This window comes from Hippopotamus amphibius, chromosome 7, assembly GCF_030028045.1.
Source record: "Hippopotamus amphibius kiboko isolate mHipAmp2 chromosome 7, mHipAmp2.hap2, whole genome shotgun sequence".
Lineage (NCBI taxonomy): Eukaryota > Metazoa > Chordata > Mammalia > Artiodactyla > Hippopotamidae > Hippopotamus > Hippopotamus amphibius.
Genome location: NC_080192.1, coordinates 95,370,951 through 95,390,502, shown reverse-complemented (window position 1 = coordinate 95,390,502; position 19,552 = coordinate 95,370,951). Strand labels below are relative to the sequence as shown.

The 19,552-nt window shown below is 38.2% G+C and overlaps 2 protein-coding genes across 8 annotated transcripts in view; one reads left to right on the top strand and one right to left on the bottom strand.

Moving 5' to 3' along the window:
* Positions 1 to 18,890, top strand: part of UGP2 (UDP-glucose pyrophosphorylase 2) — a 54,433-nt gene extending 35,543 nt beyond the window's left edge. For all 7 annotated transcript variants that reach the window (XM_057741650.1, XM_057741651.1, XM_057741647.1 and 4 more), the window contains 7 exons: positions 9,648 to 9,833; positions 11,133 to 11,266; positions 11,949 to 12,246; positions 13,372 to 13,569; positions 14,129 to 14,371; positions 17,254 to 17,358; positions 18,441 to 18,890. In XM_057741650.1, coding sequence (XP_057597633.1) covers positions 9,648 to 9,833; positions 11,133 to 11,266; positions 11,949 to 12,246; positions 13,372 to 13,569; positions 14,129 to 14,371; positions 17,254 to 17,358; positions 18,441 to 18,548 — 1,272 coding nt within the window. In that variant the 3' untranslated portion in view covers positions 18,549 to 18,890. The remainder of the gene's footprint in view (positions 1 to 9,647; positions 9,834 to 11,132; positions 11,267 to 11,948; positions 12,247 to 13,371; positions 13,570 to 14,128; positions 14,372 to 17,253; positions 17,359 to 18,440) is intronic.
* VPS54 (VPS54 subunit of GARP complex) overlaps positions 16,407 to 19,552 on the bottom strand; it is a 104,094-nt gene continuing 100,948 nt past the window's right edge. Inside the window, exon 24 of the mRNA XM_057741643.1 lies at positions 16,407 to 16,754. Coding sequence (XP_057597626.1) covers positions 16,703 to 16,754 — 52 coding nt within the window. The 3' untranslated portion in view covers positions 16,407 to 16,702. The remainder of the gene's footprint in view (positions 16,755 to 19,552) is intronic.

Below are 19,552 nucleotides of genomic sequence, written 5' to 3'. Positions count from 1 at the left end.
TGCCTCATTCAGTTCTGGAGCAATCATTTTATCAAATGATACAATTCATGCTGGAATTGATGTAGATTTTTACAATGATTTGAATCAGGTCATCGAGGAAACAGCAGCTACATCATTTCCCTTTAGCATGTCCTTGCAATTTCAGACATTTTTCAGGTCAGCCAAAGTACTGCTTTTCATCCATTATGTGCCTACTGGTGCCCTCAAAGAGAAATTATTACTTAGGAACCTCTTGTGAAAATGTTTTTAAAATGATAAAGTTTCCAAGCCAAACAAAACGTGCTGAAAGAGAAGTCTTGGTGCTGTGTGCACAGTAGTATCTGTGATGCCAACCGGCACTTCTGGTCCTGCTACTGCAGAAGAGAGTGAGCACCACATATCACTGTAATTCATCCTCTTCTGCATCTGTGAGCGTTACATCAAAGATGGTGCAATCCTGCATGAGTAAGGTATACTTCACCAAAGATGACTTTATTGACTTTTGAAGACACAGAAAATGTATGAGCTGTTGAGTTCTGGGAGTCTGGAGAATTCTGGTGAGAATTCAACTAACAGAGCAAGCTGTGAGAGCTTGCCTTGGGGAGAGTTGAGTTTTTTAGTACTACAGATCATCAAAAAGAAAAGTCATAATGGAATGGTAGTTAAAGATGGCAGGCAACGCAAAGTCCATCTACAGAGTCAACTTCTTATTCAAGCCAAACAGAAACCTTTTCATTGAAATTCAATTTGGAGAGTTAGTTTATTTTTTTGTTTTATTTGCATATTAACTTTCACTGGGAAATAAACAGCATCTCTTATAAAGATTATTTTTATATTCTGTGAATGAAATTTCCACAGTAGTGAAATTTTGTTTTTGGGGGGATGGCATTGCACTTTCCAGAAAGAGAGGCCATTAACTTCTGATTTTCACAAGTGCCTGATAGCTCATAAGGCCTGAGAATCCCTCTTCTGAACTGAAATGTGGAAGATGAAGAAAAGGCATTTGGCGAAGTGAGTTTGCATGAGGGGGAAAGTGCAGAGATTTACAAGCAAAAGATGTGGCACATTAGAGAGCCCAATGTTGCATGTCCCTGGAGAACAGTATGTAGGGAGAGTAGGAGAGCAGAGAACAGAAGGAAGAAAAGGCCCAAATCTTTACAGACCTTGTATACCATGTCTTCTGTTTAGGATTCAATTCAGCTACGTTTAATAGTGAAACTCAAAATAATAGAGTAAATGTAGAGAGAGGCAATCCAGAGCTAGTATGGCAGCCTGGTGGTCATCAGGGACCTGCGCTTCTCTATGTTGTCTCTCTGCCATCCTCAGCATATCTCCTTATGGTCCCCAGTGGCCACCTGAATGAACTCTAGTCATCGTGTCTTTGTTCCATATAGCAGGAAGGAGGAAGAAGGGCACATCCCCTGCCCTTTCACAGAGACTTCCTGGAAATCTTTCAACTCACTTCCAGTTAATCACGACCAGAACGTTGGCACAAATACCTGCAAGGGAGGCTGGAAATGTGGTCTTTTATTTGGGATGGTGGTGTGCCCAGCTGAGAATCAGGGTTCAGAAGTGGAAGGGGGGAAATGACGTTGGGGTAGGCAGCTAATGATCTCTGCCATGCTACGTCATTGCTTTATTTTGTGAATTATGTAACCTGGAGAGACATCTTCAAATTCTCTTTGCTAAAAGATCACCGATTGCAAGGTGGAGGGTGGGTTGGAGGGAGGTAAGGAGAGCACAGAGACCACTGCAGTAACATAGGTGAGAGGTGAGTGGGATGCTGACTGTGGCAACAGAGACTTGTTTCCTGAGGCTGACAGGACTTGGTCATTGTCAGATGTGAGCAGGCTCCTGGCTTGGCACTTGGGTGCCACAGAGACAGGAGCAAAGTGCTGGAAAGAGGAGGTCTGCTGAGAAGAGGCTTGAACAGGAACAGGCAGACAGAGAAGGAAAAGAGAATGTGGTGTTTCAGAAGTCAAAGAGAATAAAGCATTCCACGATCTAGGGAGTGGTCCGTTGGGTCAAATGCAGCTGAGAGCACAAGTAAGAGAAGTATTGATGTTACGGATCAGATCTAGCAGTTAGAAGGATGTTAATGACCTTGGTAAGAGCAGTTCATTGAACTATGGAGAAAAGCAGATTGCAGGAGGTGAGTGAGTGAAAGGGAGGTGAGGAAGTAGAGGTGGGTGCAGCAACTTTTTCAAGAAGTTTTATCTTTAGGAAGATGGAGAAAAGGGGGATGTGAGTGTGGAAAGGGATGAGTGAGTGTATGCACTGCTCTTTTGTTTTTTAGATGTCAAAATATTTGAATATGTTCTTGTTGATGGAAAGAAATAGAGAGGGAGAGGCTGATGCTGAGACTGGGAGATTGATGAAATGGGGATCTTGAGATTGGCACTGGTGGAGAGATTGCCTTAGGGTGGGGGGACAGAGGCAAGGGGAAACAACAAAGGTGGAGATGCAGGGGGGGTCTTGAGGATCTGATCTGGTGGCAGAAGGTCGAGAGCATTCATTCCTATAGAGGAGGGTTGTATTCGCCCTATGAATAGCAGTTGAGCTTATCTTAGTGGCTGAGGGGGTGTTGGCAAGTGTGTTGGTGGAGCATGTGATAATGTACATGATTTGCCAGCTTTTCCTGAATGAGAAAACAAATCTCTGGATTAGATATGATTTTTCTGTCATTAAATTAATTGGTGGGGCTTTCAAATGATCTAGATTTTGGTCATTACCTTTAGAAATGTGAAATGAAGAGACAATGTGAGAAAGTACCTACCGCAGGCCTTGGTACACAGAGGCTGTGCAGTGAGGGTTTGGTGAATAAGCCGATGTTCTTGGAACACTTCCTGTACATATGGAGCATCATTTCAAACTTGTTTTACTGTTTACACAGCTCATTTTCTTTCAGGCAAACTTGCTTTTGTTGAAAAAAAAATTTCGGATTGCAATAATCACACCCTTGTGAACCATAACAGGGCAGGTACTGTTAGCTTGTTTTGGGTATCTGGCACTGCCTCCAGGAATAGCACAAATATGCTACCAAGAACTGGGTTACACTATTGCTAATGGGAACAGTGTGTCTCCATCAGTGTGTGATGAATTCAGCTTTTCTTCTAACTGGAAACTAAGTTGTGAACAGACTTGGCAAGATGCAGATCATGGTAGACAGTTTTTAAAAGATCTTTTTAAAAATCTTTCAGTTTCTGTGGAAAAACTAGATTGACATCCTAGAGGGAAGAATGTTGTTTAAAGTATGTTCTTTCGTAGATTGCCAACTACTTTCTTTTGTTCATTCCACAGAGGAAGTTGGGTGTTTGACCCATTCTTTGCTCCCAGTGAGAAGAGAACATGAGTGGCCTTGTCTCTGCTGCACATTTTGCAGGGAGCCTCATGCGGTTTGCCCCACCTCACCTGTAGAGGTTGCCCTGCTGCATATTTATGTGCAGCAGAGGTCTTCTGAGAACACTGAATTCTATTCATGTCTGGGAGAAAGAGAAACAGGGTGTTTAGGATTGAAAGCACAAAGATAGCACTAGCAACTACTAAAGTGATTCAATCAGAGTAACATCAAGGCCATATCCAGCAGTGCATGGTACTCCCTGTTGTCTCCCGACACCATCCATCTTTGCCTGAGTGGATGTCTTTGTACATTCTCCTGGGGTTGCTGAGAACGGGAAAGTGGAGCGCAGGTCTAATAATGTCCCTGTGACTAGGTGTGTCCAACATAACTTTAGCTGTTGCCAAGCAACCTTCTAACACAGGTCCCCTTGGCTTGTGGAAATAAACTGAGCCCTGTGGAATTGCTTGGTGAGTCCTCTGTGGAGGGTGTGGACAGCATCACCAACAGAGAGAACTTGTGTTGGCATATAGGGTGATCTCTGTGATGGAAAGCTGAGCTTACCACCTAATTTAACCTGTAATAAGCTGTAGACCAGAAGTGTCCTGGCTTCCTGGACTCACACGATTGGTGCCTTTCTGTGTGTCTGTGTCTGCATGTGAGAGTGGGGTGGATGTAAGTCGAAACATAAGTGAAAGTGGAGGCTTTGAACAGCAACACTAACTTGATGACTCTGGACATCTTTCCCCTGGCTATACCTTGTGACTTCCTTCCTCTCTCCATAGTCTTTTTCTTGTTAACAGTCAATTCCTCAGCAGTGCCTGTATTTAATAAACTGCTTTTAAGAATTAGATATAGTAAGACAAGTAGATATTACTGAAAGCACCACCTAAGGAACCATGACATTTGTAGGGCTAGGGTGACTCCCTGCCCACTTAACGTGAGGTACAAGGTTCTAAGTATGGCACTTCACAGAGAATTCTGGGCTCTAACCTGAATGGTAAACAAGTGTTTCTACTTGTGAGTTGCCTGGGGCTATACCCAAAAGTCTCTATTAGCTTGGTTTTGGAATTTAATGTTATACTTGGATCAGCTTGTTTTATTTCACTCCAAATATTTGAAAAGTAATTCAGGAGTACATTTTAAATTTAAACTCAAGTTCTTAAGATACCAATCTTGGGAAGATTTGGATTAAAACTAAAAGTATGCTTAATGTACCTTTTGGCTGAAGGCCAAACAGCCTTAGTGTTAAAATTATTATGAGGCTGACACCTTTTATCGCCATTATACAATAAATGTTGGGGATACAAGAAAAAATTTGTTTAGCCTCCATAGAGTTCAGTCATAAGGAATTGTCTTCTTAAAGCATTCTAGCAAAATGCATGTTTTGAAGTTTGATTAGTGAGAACAAAACATTTTTTCTCTAAATACTTTATATTCTTTACAGTATGTGGATCAAAGATATTTTATCATGAACATACATGATTTTGGATGGTTTTTTCCCCTGGTGAAACTTTAAGGCAACAAGGTTGACATTTGGTTTTTAATTCATCTGCATAGTAGGTGAAAAATCCCTATTAGTACTTTTTTTTAAAGATTCATGACCTAAATGGAATTAAATAGCTAAAAACTAAAAATGGTTCCTGAATCTTACTTTGTTTAATGCTGTGAGTGTTAGTATACCAAACAGTTCTTTAAAGGGTAGAATTAAGATATAATCCAATTTACATTATTCTGCCTGATATTATTATTTAAATTCGTGTAAACATTTGTTGGCTCAAAAAGGAAATTACATTCTTCCTAAAGATATCTAACATACTCAAATGTTGTGTTTATGTGTTTGGTTGAATGTCTTGAGATATGAGGTCAGTGTCATTAAAGTGAAAAAGAAAAGATTATATTGAACAAAGAAGGATTTTGGCAGAGTTTTATTAAAATGAACTGAAACATAATTCTGATCCCTTGATTTTTTTTAACAGACCATCTAGAACTGCATATGCCACTAGCCATGTGTGTTGATTTACATTTAATATGAAATAAATTAAAACTTCAGTTCCTTAGCTGCATTTAGCATTGTGTCTGGAGAGTGACAGTGAAAAAAAATGCCATCCCATTGATCTTTTGACTACATACTTAAATTTCTTTTTACATTGTTTACATTTTTATAAAGTTTTTCCCTTGAAATGACAGTCTGCCCATCCCTCAGAGATACTAGTAAATTCACAACTCAGGTGTTGGAGCAGCATTTGAAACCCCAGGCCCTGCCATTCTGTACTGTTTTCACATGTATCTGAAAGACCAGCGTTTTCTTAGATTTATACTCTTAGAACTGCAGTTACACTTGTATTATTTTCATTCTTTTATTCTTTTAATTCAAAGTTAAGAGCGTATTGTTATATTCATTAAATTCAAATAAAGAGAATCCATTTTCTGATTTACTAAACTGAGACTTTAGAACATGTGTTCTATTCCCGTTTTAAAACCTGCAAATGGAATAAATAAGTTATATAAGGCTCATTTTGCCATAGAATTTGTCAGCGTGTACCTGTATTCCAGTTCTTCATTCAATCCCCCTTCTCTCAGATCTGTTGCGTACACACACATAGATTTTATTAAATAAAAACATGTTTCTGGAAAAATCTGCATTAATTTGGGATCTCCTCAAACCTATAAGCCACTTAAAAAAAAAGAATGCTAAATAAACCTTGAGGACATCGTGCCAAGTGAAATAAGTCAGTCACAAAAAGGCAAATACTGTATGATTCCACTTGTCTGAGGCACCTGGAGTAGTCAAACTCATGGAGACAGAAAGTAGAAGGGTGATGGCCAGAGGCTGGGGAAAGGAGGGAGTAGGGAGTTGTTTTCTAATGAGTATAGCTCCAGTTTTGCAAGATGAAACAGTTCTGGAGATTGGCTGAACAATAATGTGAATGTACTTAGTGCTACTCAACTGTACACTTAAAAATGGTTAAGATGGCAGATTTTACGCTGCGCGTATTTACTACATTTTTTTAAAAAAAGAATGTTATAAAGCTGGTTCTTGGGACTTCCTTGGTGGAACAGTGGTTAGGACTTGGCGCTCCCAATGCAGGGGGCCCAGATTTGATCCCTGGTCCATGGAACTAGATCCCACATGCATGCTGCAACTAAGACCCGGTGCAAATAACTAAACATTAAAAAAAAAAAAAAAAACTGGTTCTCCCAACTTAAGGTTTTCTTTGAGAGTGTCTTGGCTGTTCCTGGCCCTTTGTGTTTTCATACATATATTAAATTGGCTTATCAGTTAGCACACAGAAAACTCTTGAGATTTTTATTAGGATTGCATTGATCAGTTTGGGGAGAATTGACATCTTTATATTAGTAAGTCTTCTAATTTGCAAACATGATAAATAAATCCCTGAATTTAGTTGTCTTAATTTTTCTCAAAATTGTGTTCCATGTATGACTCTTACATATCTTTTGTTAGATTTATTCCTAGATATTTGCTATTTGCTATTTCTTATAGTTTTTATTAAAAAATACCTTTTTAATCAGTTTTATTTTCTAATTTTTTTACATATAGAAGCAGTTAATTTTTTTCCATCTTTAAACATTTTAAAGCATACAATTCAGTAGTGTTAAGTACATTCATATTGTTGTGCAACCAACCTCCATAACTCTTTGATCTTGCAAAACTAAAACTCTATACCCATTAAACAACAACTCCCCATTCCCAGTAACCACCCTGCTACTTTCTGTCTCTATGAATCTGACTATTTTAGGTTCCTCATGTAAGTACAATTATACAAGTATTTGTCTTTTTGTGACTGGCTTATTTCACTTAATGTCTTCAAGGTTAATCCATAAGCATGTATCAGAACTTCCTTCCTTTTTAAGGCTGAAAAATATTCTGTGTGTATGTATACATACCACTTTTTTTTAATCCATTCATCTGTTGATTGACATTTGAGTTGCTTCCATTTTTGGCTATTGTGAATAGTGCTGCTGTGAAGGTGAGTGTACAAACATCTCTTGAGACTCTTCTTTAAATTCTTTGGGGATATACCCAGAAGTGGAATTGCTGGATTATATGATAATTCTATTTTTAATTTTTTAGGAACCACCATATTTTTTTCCTTAACAGGTGCACGATTTTACATTCCCACCGACAGTGTACAAGGGCTCCAAAAGCAGTGGTTTTTTGTTTGTTTTTAAATATTGACCTTGTATCTTCAGTATTGCTATTATGCTCACATTATCCTAAGAATTTATTTGTGAGGTCTTTGGTTTTTTCTACATGTAAAATCATATCATCTGTGAATAACGACAATTAAGTCTCTCAATGTGAAAATTGCATACTACACGGCAGTGAAAAGTGAATATGTTATATAGCTGCATGCGTTAATGTGAATATTTTTTTTTTTTTTTTTTGGCGCATGGACTTAGTTGCTCCATGGCATGTGGGATCTTCCTGGAGCAGGGATCAAACCCGTGTCCTCTGCATTGGCAGGCGGTTTCTTAACCACTGCACCACCTAGGAAGCCCAATGTGAATATTTCTTAAAACATGACATTGAATTAAAGAAGCAGGTCACAAGAGGGTATTTTATAGTATGACTCAGTTTATTTAAAAGTTTAGAGACAAGTGAAGTTAAGTAAAATATTATCATTATGGATACATACGAAAGTGGTAAAACTACTGAGGGTCACAGTCAAGGTGGTTGTTACCACTAGGGGTAGAAGAGGAATGTGATCAGGGACAGATGTATGGAGGCTTCTATGCTATGGCAGTATTCTTTTAAAATTTAGGTTATTCTTTCTACTGTATATGTATATTTTATAAACTTTTGTATATATATTTCACAATGAAAGTGTTTTTAGGTGAAATTGGAAAACATAGGCCTGTCTCACCATATGTAGAAAAAAAAATTTTGCTTCTATGTATTCTATTTTTTTTAAAAAAGTATATTCAAAGAAACATTAAATAGGTAAAAATACTTCTGAACTAACAATTTTACCTACAATGAATACATAAACTAGCGGTTTTCAGTTAAATTGATTTTCACACCCTTGTGAGACTTCTGTAAATATCAGACCCTTTTCTGGGAAGTCAGAAGTAACTGCTAAATGGAAATTCTTGGCTTTTAAAAGATAATTGGAAAATAATTGGCTTGGCCCCATTGCTAATAACTCTTTTGAGTAAATATAGTGTGCCTAAGAAATTCTCCTAACTAATAATAGATACTTGAAGTGTATGGTCAGGAGTCCACATTCCATATGTATGTATTTTTGACCAAGTATAAAGGGATTTTTGCCTTCACAACCCACTCACTGAAATGTGAGCCCATCAACCCCTTTCCCAGTCATAGACTTCATCCATTACACACACACACACACACACACACACACACACACACACACAATCACAGAATATGAAAACAGCAAAGTGTTTGCTGAGCACTCACTATATGATAGGATTTTATTTTTTCAGTCCCCTCAAGTGTTATCTATCCTCCATCGTGATATAACCAAATAGTACATTTGATGACCTATTTCATTAAAGAAAAATATCAATGAGTGTTCTGTAAATGGATAGAAAAATATACTGTGATCTTTTTAAAAGATACCATTCTTGTTATAAGATGTTTAGATTTGCTTTTGCCTCTTCTTTGAACAAAAGAATTTGAGCTTCCACTGTGAGGGGAAATTAAAGATGAAGGCTCTGTGCTCATTTCAGACTTGTTTTACTGTTTACAGAGCTCATTTTCTTTCAGGCAAACTTGCTTTTGTTGAAAAACAAAAAAACTTTCAGATTGCAATAGTCACACCCTTGTGAACGATAACAGAACAGGTACTGTTATTTTGTTTTGAGTATCTGGCACTGTCTCTAGGAATAGCATGACTATGTTACCAAGAACTGTGTGATACTATATGTACTTCTCCAGAACTGAAGTAGAGTCATAGTGCACCAGAAATATTTACAGATTTGATGAGTTTTGTGCATCTTATTTGCTATGTTGATGCAAATTGAGAATTCTGAGTTTTTGAAGGTAGTCCAAGAGACTTGGATGTTCTCACCAGCTAGACAAATATTTGTAGACTGTAACTTTTTCCCCTCTTGTCCTGCATTGTACTGTAAGTGAACCACTGAATTACTTCTGTGTGCAAGGGAAGTTGCCGATAAGAACTTGATTTTGAACCAGAAGGGCCCTGGACTTTAAGGAAATGTAGTTGAAACTTTCCACAGAGCAAGCGGACATCTTTAAGGAGGCATGGAAATAACCTTGGTATTGATTTGGTTTAACCTCTTATAAAGCTGTTTGAATTATTCTGTAATTTTTTAAAAATTTCAGATTCAACCCTATGAGAAGATAAAGGCCAGGGGCTTACCTGATAATGTATCTTCTGTGCTGAACAAGCTGGTGGTGGTGAAACTCAATGGTGGTTTGGGAACCAGCATGGGCTGCAAAGGCCCGAAGAGTCTGATTGGTGTGAGGAATGAGAATACCTTTCTGGATCTGACCGTTCAGCAAATTGAAGTGAGTAGTAACATGAGCTACCAAAATCATTATTTAGTTTTTAGGTTATTGTAAATGTTACCTTATAAAATAACAGATGTGGATTTGAGCTAGTAAAGGAGCTTGCTATCTTTAGTCTCTTTATTAGTGTATAAAAAAGGTTTGGTATTCCTAAGAGCAAAGCCTTAGGGTGATATAAAAGCTTTTGATCTTTAAATTGCATTTGTGGTGCTGAAATCTCTGGATCTCTTCGGATTCTCCTTTGATCTCCCCATCGCTCTCCCTCCTTTCTTTCCAGTGGTAGCCTTCATCACAGCTGGGATGATCCGGCTTTATTAACCCCTTTTGGGAGGCTGGGGAGAATTTCATGTATCTGGATGGGCATTGTGGATGCTAAGAACTGTTGTTGGCTTCTCTCTTAATCATAGACCATAAAGTCATTGATCATAGACCATAAGCTCTTCAGGGGCAACGGCCCTATCTTTTTCATCTCTTTATCCCTAGTGTCTCATATGGTGCCGACAACCACAATAATAATAGCAGTAGCAATGGGTAACATTTATCCAGCACTTACTGTATGCCAAGTATTATTCTGAGCCCTTTACATGAATTGACTCATTTGTTCCTTTCAACCACTCTGTAAGATAAGCACTATTATCATCCCCATTTTACAGATGAGGAAACCAAGACACAGAGAGGTTGGTTTACTTGCCCAAGGTTCCCTAGCTACTTAGTAAGTGCAGAATCAAACTCTGAACATAGGACAGTCTGATTTCTGATATCATTTTCTTCTCACTCTGTTAACTCTTAGCTCTTCCTAGAGATGGAAAAGATGTCAGTTAGGGTGTAATTCACAATTCTTAACATGAATCCTGAGAATAGGGAGACATGTCTTTGTAACATTTGTACTTTCATCTCCACAGTGCTTTGGACACAAAGTAAATGCTTAGTTTGTGTTTGCCCATCCAGTAAGGCCATAGGGCACTGTGGCTGGGCATACAGCTTGAGTCGGACTGCCAGGGTGAGAGGGGATGTCCTTGCTCTGCCACTGACCTGCCATCTCTCTGGGCCTCAGTTTAGCCACCTATAAAATGCAGACAGTAGTTTCTATCTCATAGGGTTGTAATTTAATGAGCAAGTACACAGTGAATTGATTAGCAAAATGGCTTATGCTAAATAGTTATATTTTATTTCAAATCTATGTATTTTACTACTTATAGATGATGTTTTGGACATTTTGTGATTAACCATTGAGAGTTAATTTTACACTTTGAAGTAAAAGAAAAGTAAGTCTGGGTAATCTGTTGTTTTCCTCCCTAGCACTTGAACAAAACCTACAATACAGATGTTCCTCTTGTTCTAATGAACTCTTTTAACACGGATGAAGATACAAAAAAAATACTACAGAAGTATAATCACTGTCGTGTGAAAATCTACACTTTTAATCAAAGCAGGTACAAGGAATAAAGAAATTAACTCTGGGGGATATTACTCCTGGGAAAGAAGGACTTCGTTTTGTTTAAACAGAGCAGCCAAAGACTGTCTGCAAGTGTTTAATGCCTTTAAAGGCTGAACATTTGTTAATAGATATGTGATAGTTATAATCAGTCTGTAGTTATGTAACTTGAACTTCTTAAAAGAGAATCTGCCTGAGATTCTGGTTCTCACCAGTGGTAAGAAGCAGACATCCCTGAGTACTAGCCTGCTGTTGATTTTCTGGGAAAGGAAGAGAACCACCCCGAATATATCTGTTGGTAAGAATGGACAGCATTTCCCAAATAGGTTTTCAGGGAAAAGAACAATCACCACCAAACAAGTTTAAGAAAATTTACTTAATGTACCTCTCTTCTCTTAAGAAGTCATAAAACATATTAATATCTTGAAAATATCGGGTGTCCTCCCATCTGCATGACCATGGAATACTTTTTTCTTTTGCAGCAAATATTAATATCTAGGAAGCTGATTTTTTTGGTCAACACAGATGAGAGATTTTCTTAAATGAACTCACTTATGTTTAAATTACTATTGATAGACTGAAAAGGAGGGAAGTTTTATTTAACTTTAAATGCATTATTTTACTTGAAGGTCTGGAAGGCTTTACAGAGTTGACACTGAAAAAACTTTTTTTTTTTTAAGGTACCCGAGGATTAATAAAGAATCTTTACTGCCTGTAGCAAAGAATGTATCGTACTCAGGGGAAAATACAGAAGCTTGGTACCCTCCAGGTCATGGAGATATTTACGCCAGTTTCTACAACTCTGGTTTGCTCGATACCTTTATAGGAGAAGGCAAAGAGTATATTTTTGTGTCCAACATAGATAATCTGGGTGCCACAGTGGATCTTTATATTCTTAATCATCTAATGAACCCACCCAATGGAAAACCTTGTGAATTTGTCATGGAAGTCACAAATAAAACACGAGCAGATGTAAAGGTAAATGCTGAGGGGAAGCAGTTTAGGGATTCACATCTTCACATTTCATAGTTCAAACTTTTTATTGGAAAGTTTCTGTTTAGAAACTTGATAACATCACTGTAAGCTACAGTGGGATCATATTCTAGAGCACCCTAAGTTCCATTTGATATAACAGTGTGTATGTATATCCAGATTTAACAGTAGTAAAATCATCTTATCCTTTTAATAATCTATATGGGCAATTTTAACTGAAAACAATTCCACATATATTTATAGGATAATCTGAAACATATGTAAAAAAGCACTTCCAATAACTTTGTTCAAACCGTTCATATTCTTCTAGTTTGGTGCTTAAGTGTTTTCATTAATTGTTCCTTTAGTGAAAATTTACTATTTCTATTTCTACAGTATGTATTTCTCTCTGTATATATTTTTATCACTGTAATATCTGTTGTTTAAAAAAAAGCAGTTTAATACAAAGCAAAAATTTGGTTTTTTCACTTCGCTTATTTAGTGGTGATGACACTTGGCTTCTGATGGAATGGTACACAAGGTTTTCTGCTTACCCTCAGGGAGTAAGAAAAGTGGGCAGTGTGTGAATACTAATATGGTTGGTCTCTGGACTGGCTTCTATGCCTCTTGCAAATGTCCCCCTCACACACGAGTGAATGTTCCCTCTTCCACACTGCCGTGGCCTCTAGGCTAAGGCCACTCAGAGGTCCCTTCTCCACTTTGTGCCTCTGTCTTGACTTTACTCCCCTTATCTTAGGGGTAGTCACAGCAGGGTCTGAGGTGATAGGATTGGTTTGGTAATGGATGGTGGTTTGAGAATAAGAGGAATGTCTGTTCCTGTAGCAGATCTTTGGAAAGTGAGGAAGACTCTGATGTACTCCCAGCGCTTTTATAATGGGCAAGAGGGCCTGTATACGGTATAAAACGATGGACAACCTGTATTATTTTCTTTGGTTCTACTTTTCATAGTGTGTTGCTTTGTATCACAGATCGAATCACTGCCAGTGCTTTTTGTTTCTGGCGGATTTTGTCGTCAGTGTCTTTTTTTGTATCATTCGCAGAGTGTAAACAATGTGGTATGGTTGTAATTGGGAGAGATGTGGAGGCACTCACTCTTCTCTGCCTTTCTAGGGTGGGACACTCACTCAGTATGAAGGCAAACTGAGACTGGTGGAAATCGCTCAGGTTCCAAAAGCACATGTTGATGAGTTCAAATCTGTATCAAAATTCAAAATATTTAACACAAACAACCTATGGATCTCTCTTGCAGCAGTTAAAAGACTGCAGGAGCAGAATGCTATTGACATGGAAATCATTGTAAATCCAAAGGTAAGCCAAAGTTGCAGCCCATCGGGCTCCCTGGTTCCGATCACAGCATGCTACACACAGACCCAGTGCCCACTCCTTCTGGCTCATCTATTCCGTGGGTCAGTGGGTCACTCCTTTTTGCCTAGTTTATTCACTTCCTGGCCCTTTCTTTCAGAATTGACACCCCATTCCTTTAGTGTGCCAAGCAATGCATGGTGCCGTTACTTGACCCTGGGCTGTGGTAGTGGCAAGAGCACTGGACCCAAAAGTAGAGGACCTGCCTTGGTCTTGTTGCTCTGATACTTAATAGGCCTTTTGGTCACAGGCATCTGCATGGGTTTTCTCAACCTTTCGTTCTTTATTGTAAAATGGAAATGTTACTGAACAGAAGAGGTGTGATGCTGAAAAAGATCACATATGTGTAAGCACCTGGCATATGGTTAGGTGTTTGAGAAATGTCAATTCTCAAAATTCTGTTTCCTTCAATGGATCTCTGAAACCACTCACCAAATATTAACTAGTCCATATGGAACTAAGTTGCTAAAACCTCTGTTTCTCTCTCCTGCTCCCTTTCTTACAGACTTTGGATGGAGGCCTGAATGTCATTCAGTTAGAAACTGCAGTAGGGGCTGCCATTAAAAGTTTTGAGAACTCTCTAGGTATTAATGTTCCCAGGAGCCGTTTTCTGCCTGTCAAAACCACATCAGATCTCTTGCTTGTGATGTCAAACCTCTATAGCCTTAATGCAGGATCTTTGACAATGAGTGAAAAACGGGAATTTCCTACAGTGCCCTTGGTTAAATTAGGCAGTTCTTTTACAAAGGTATGTAATTATAAAGATATGATACATATGTGAATTGGAGTCTAATTAGTCTTTGCTGCTGATCTATTATATTTTTCTATCTCCAGTGTCTTAAAGGGAATCAACCATAGAAGATGAAGGTGTAACTCATTTTTTAACCGATTGCTATAGAGTAGAAAAGAATGTTAACATTTTAAGACATTTTATCTTAGGTCTCATCTAAGACCGTTACTACTTTGATCAGTGAGAGAATGTCTAGTTTAACAAAATTTATTGAGCCTCTACCATGTGCAAGGCACTGTTCTAGGTGCCAGGTATTTAGCAGTAAATAAAAGAGACTAAAATCTTTGCCTTCCTGGATATTCTAGAGGGGAAGGATGATAAGGAAGTCAGTCAAATGTATAGTGTGCCAAGTGATGGAAAAGGCTAAATAAAGCAGGAGTAGGGAATGTGTGGGGGTGGTGGTGGCAGTGTCATTGTACATTGGGTGGTCAGACGGCCTTACTGAGAAATTGAGTACACCATGCAGGTATCTGGGCCAAAGAGCATTCTAGGCAGGAAGAACAGCAAGTATAATAAAACTGGACCCTAACATGGTAAGTGGAATCCAAAAAATTTAATCAGTTAAAATGCTGTGAGGTTAATGAAGTGATAGGGTGAGCCTTTGTGGCTGACCTGTAGAGTCCTGCTATGCCATTCCAAGTCTATTCTAGTCCTGATTGTGGTTTAGTGTCACCTAGTGTGGATGTGTGTGCTGCCCTTATATGTTCATGGGCTATGATTCTGGGTCCTGTGGCTGGGCTGGAATTTCTAAGATAGCATCAGGCATTTGAGAAGTCTCCCTGGTCGTTGGTGCCTCCTTCATCTGCCTGGTTCGGCTGGGAAAATCCTGGTGCTACAAGGGCCCACCATCTGCCCACATCCTGAGATAAAGTTGCTAACAATTTCCACCTAACCTCGTCCTTCTTTTCTTCCCTCCCACTCTTTCTAGCCTCTTCAATACCCTGCAGGAGATAAGAACTTTAGCTCCCTCTATTTGAGAACAGGGACTGAGCGGGCAATGGCTAGCTGTTCTGAGGAAGAACATGTTTTAGGGACACTAGAGCACAGTGAGCAAGTGAGGGATGGGGGTGGGAGACAGTTGGTCAGACAGATAACAGGCCAGATTGTATAGAACCTTGTAATTGAATATTAGGAGTGTGGCTTTTTTTTTTTTTTTTTCCCCCTCTTCTGGGTGATGAGAAACCATTGGAGAATGTGAACTGAGGGGTGAAGTGACCAATCTGGTGACAAGGGTAGAATCAGGGAGACCCGAGAGTAGGCTGTTACTGGAATCCTGGCTTGGAGGGGTGGTTACAGGGGAAATAGTGAAAAATGTTGACATCATGAGATATTTTGGAAGTTGTAGCTACAGGATTTGCGGTTGGACTAGGTAGGAAGATAAGAGCGAGAAGAGTAAGGATGGCTCTAAGGTTTTTGGCCTGTGCAACTGGAAACATGGAATTGCCACTTACTGAGATGCAGGAAGGCTTGGGTAGAGTAGGTTTAGGGGGAGCAGAATGGGGGGTTAAATTTTGGAGATACTGTAGTTGGACCTTCAAATAGAGGAGAAGCTGAATGTATGAGTCTGGAGGAGAGATCTAGAAACAAGGTAGATTTGAGGGTTGTCAGTTTATAGCTGGTAAGAGAGTGAATGAGGGGTGGGGAGTCCAAGAACTGAGCCCTGAGGAACTCCAAGCTTCGAGGATGGGGATGAGGTGGAGAAAGCAGCAAAGATGACCAAGGATTTGCAGATGAAGAACTGGGCAGAAAACCATGAATGTGTGTGGCCTGAAAGCCAACTGAAGGAAATGTTTCAAGAAAGAGGGACTGGTCATTTGTAGTCAAGTGCTGCTGCCTATTCAAGTAAGATGAATGAGACCTTACCATTAGATATAACAGTATAGAGGTTTTGGAGCCTGACTGGAATGGATTTAAAAGAGAATAGAAGTTGGAGATATGAATGTAGAAAACTCATTTAAGAGTTGTGCCTTAAAGAAAAACAGAAAAATGGAGCTATAGGTAAAAAGGGATATAAGATTCTACAGTTTTGTTTTTTAAGTTGGGAGAATTTATAGCATGTTTTGTACATTGATGGGAATTGATACAATCGAGGGAAGGAACGTTGAAGAGGGAGAAAGGAGAACTGCTGGACAGTATCCGTGGGCAGTAGCCATAAAAAGGGTTAGCCTTAAGTTGGAATAGAAATGGTCCAACCCCAGTACTAGGAGGGACAGAGTAATGGGCTAGGGGGCAAGTGGGGGGTGGTGGTGGTAGAAGCCAGTGGAGGTTTTCTCATTGCTTCTGTTTTTCTCAGCAAAATAGGTAACAAGGCCATAGAGGACAACTTCTAGTGCCAGTAAATCTAAGGAAATAAGAGGCAAAGATAGTGATCATTTATGATGATAATTTGTGCTGTTGCTCTTCCTGAACTATATTCCACTTCTTCTCAATCCTACCCATCCCAAAAAGCCCACCTCCAGTCTAGCTTGCCTCGAACCATGATCTCTCTCTTTTTTCCAGCTACCTCCAGATTATGTGAACCACTCATCCAGGTCTTAGCATGTTGGTTGTTTATCTTTTTACTTACTACTATTTTTTTAAATGTCTGATCTACTCAGCTAGTGTAAATTGCTTGATTGTAGGGACATTGTTCATATCTCCTGGTCTCTCCTGCACAGGATATATAAACTCATTGCACACACAGTGAGTGCTTAACAAACAGGGTTCTTCCTGTAGAAGGTCTAAGCCTGGCCATAAAACAGAATGTCTTGCAGTTCAAGTAAACTATCTTGTTAATTTAATCCCTGCTTTATTGTTAACCTATTTTCAAAACAATTTTTATGTTTCCACTTTTCTTTCAGGTTCAGGATTATCTAAGGAGATTTGAAAGTATACCAGATATGCTTGAATTGGATCACCTCACAGTTTCAGGAGATGTGACATTTGGCAAGAATGTTTCATTAAAGGTGTGTTATGATGAAAATTACAGTTCTTATATAGCTTTACAAGACAGGTTTCATTTTCAAGTCCTAAATTTACCTTTATTTTAAGGAATACTTAATTTGTACCAGATTGTTTATAAGATATGCATTTTAAAAATGAAATACCTTACTACAGTATTTAGTATTAATACTGTTTTCCATAAATACACAACATAGTTAAAATATAATCGTAATTGTTGTGTGTAGGAATTTTGTGCAATATAGCATTCAAATAGAAAGCAAACTTAAATAATTGAATTGGTACTATTTTATTGAAATATGACAATCTTTAAAATAGAATCACTAAAATGACTACTTGAATCTGAATGAAAGTAGAAAAAATGACAACTTCATTTATACTGATCATAATCTATTCTTGTTAATCTGTTGTCATCAGTATGAAGATATTCGTTCACATTAGTGTAGTGCTTCGGTACTTTGATGAGTATTATTCCAGCCTAGCATAAGAAACAGGAAGGACTATGGGTATGAGTATTAAAGATGAGAACCAAAGATACAACAGTTTTTTCCTAATCAAGTATTTTTTAAAAAATTCCATACCTAGATTTCATGTGTTCTTCCTAATTAAAGCTACTTAAAGATCTTGAAAACAACAAAAAATATAATTATTGCTGATACTGCTTCATCTCAACAGTTTTACTTAAGACATGAAATATAAGGCGTTAAACTGTTCTTAAAAACAAAACCGAAACCTGTATGTAAATATAAACCAAGCACCTTTTAGTTTATGAAGGTAGATAATGCTGGTGGCCTTGCAAGTCGTTCTTTCAAAGGGCCAGTCATGCTGTGGCACTGGGTCCACTTCCCACTCCTAGATTCCTTGCCTCCTTATCAGAGATGGTACCAGAACTACTGCCAGGATTGTGACAGGACACATTACAGTTTTCCTTAATGTGTGATTTATTTTCCATGTTTTATATTGTTTATAAATACACTTACTCCATTGTAAGTGAAGTTCTACATAAACTTGATAATTGTAAGCAAATCAATTGCATTTCAGCTGCAGTTGCAAGTATACTCTTGTTTTTTGTTTTTTCTTCACTTAGGGAACAGTTATCATCATCGCAAATCATGGTGACCGAATCGACATCCCACCTGGAGCAGTATTAGAGAACAAGATTGTATCTGGGAACCTTCGTATCTTGGACCACTGAAATGAAAAATACTGTGCATACTTTATACTAATTATGGGCTTAAACAGTTTCTTACAATGAAATGTTCTCTAGGATTATAAAATAGTCCGGTACTTTACTATGTTACTGTACCCTGCAGTGTTAATTTCTAGTTTTTTGCAGTATGCTTTTAGTCTATAAAAAGCACAGGTGGAAGCAATACTTTCTTTTTGAAGAAGATCCTGAAAGTTAATTCATCTTAAAGTGCAATATTGTTTAATCTTAAAACTGGGGGTAGCTCTGCTGGAAAATCTTTTAACAGAGGCCTCAATGATGGTCACTTTGAACTGCTTGTGATGTTAAAAATAAAGTTGTGAAGCAATACATGTGTACACATACTTTTCAATGCAAACTTTATGAAATGAAGAAAAATGCTTTACTCTTGCTAAACAGTTACTCTATCAGTTGAAAGATTTACTCCTATAATATTTAAGTACTCACTGGCCAGTTACCTAACAAATCCAGTTTTTGCATTTCTGAGAATCTTAACCACATCATTATTTCCATAGGAATTAAACTTGAAGGTATGTAATATCTTTCAGCTAGTTCTAAAGCTGGGATGCCTGCCATGCTCTCCACAGACTCTCCATTTATTGAAACAAAGTGGTGTTTCTTTTCCCAGCTGAAGGGGGTGGGGTGGGTAGAGGTAGGCATTTCTTTCACATCCTTGTTCTCTAGTATAGCGAGGTGGGTATAACTTTATAAAAAGTTCCCTTTCCTTGAAGCTTCTTGTTGTCACTGAAAATGTTTTTGAATAACCTTCCAAATCAGGTCTGCTGGTAGTTTCAATTTCAGCTCTTCTCTAAGAATCAATTACATTTTCTAATTCTTCCATACTTGTTTTTGAATAGGCTGCCTGTAATAAGTTTACTGTATACTATTAAAAAAAAAAGTTGTCTTTTAAAGTCTGGTAATTTTTTACAGCTTTATTTTAGACAGTTTAAGAACCAATGACATACCTCTGTAATAATGATAAAGAAAACAGG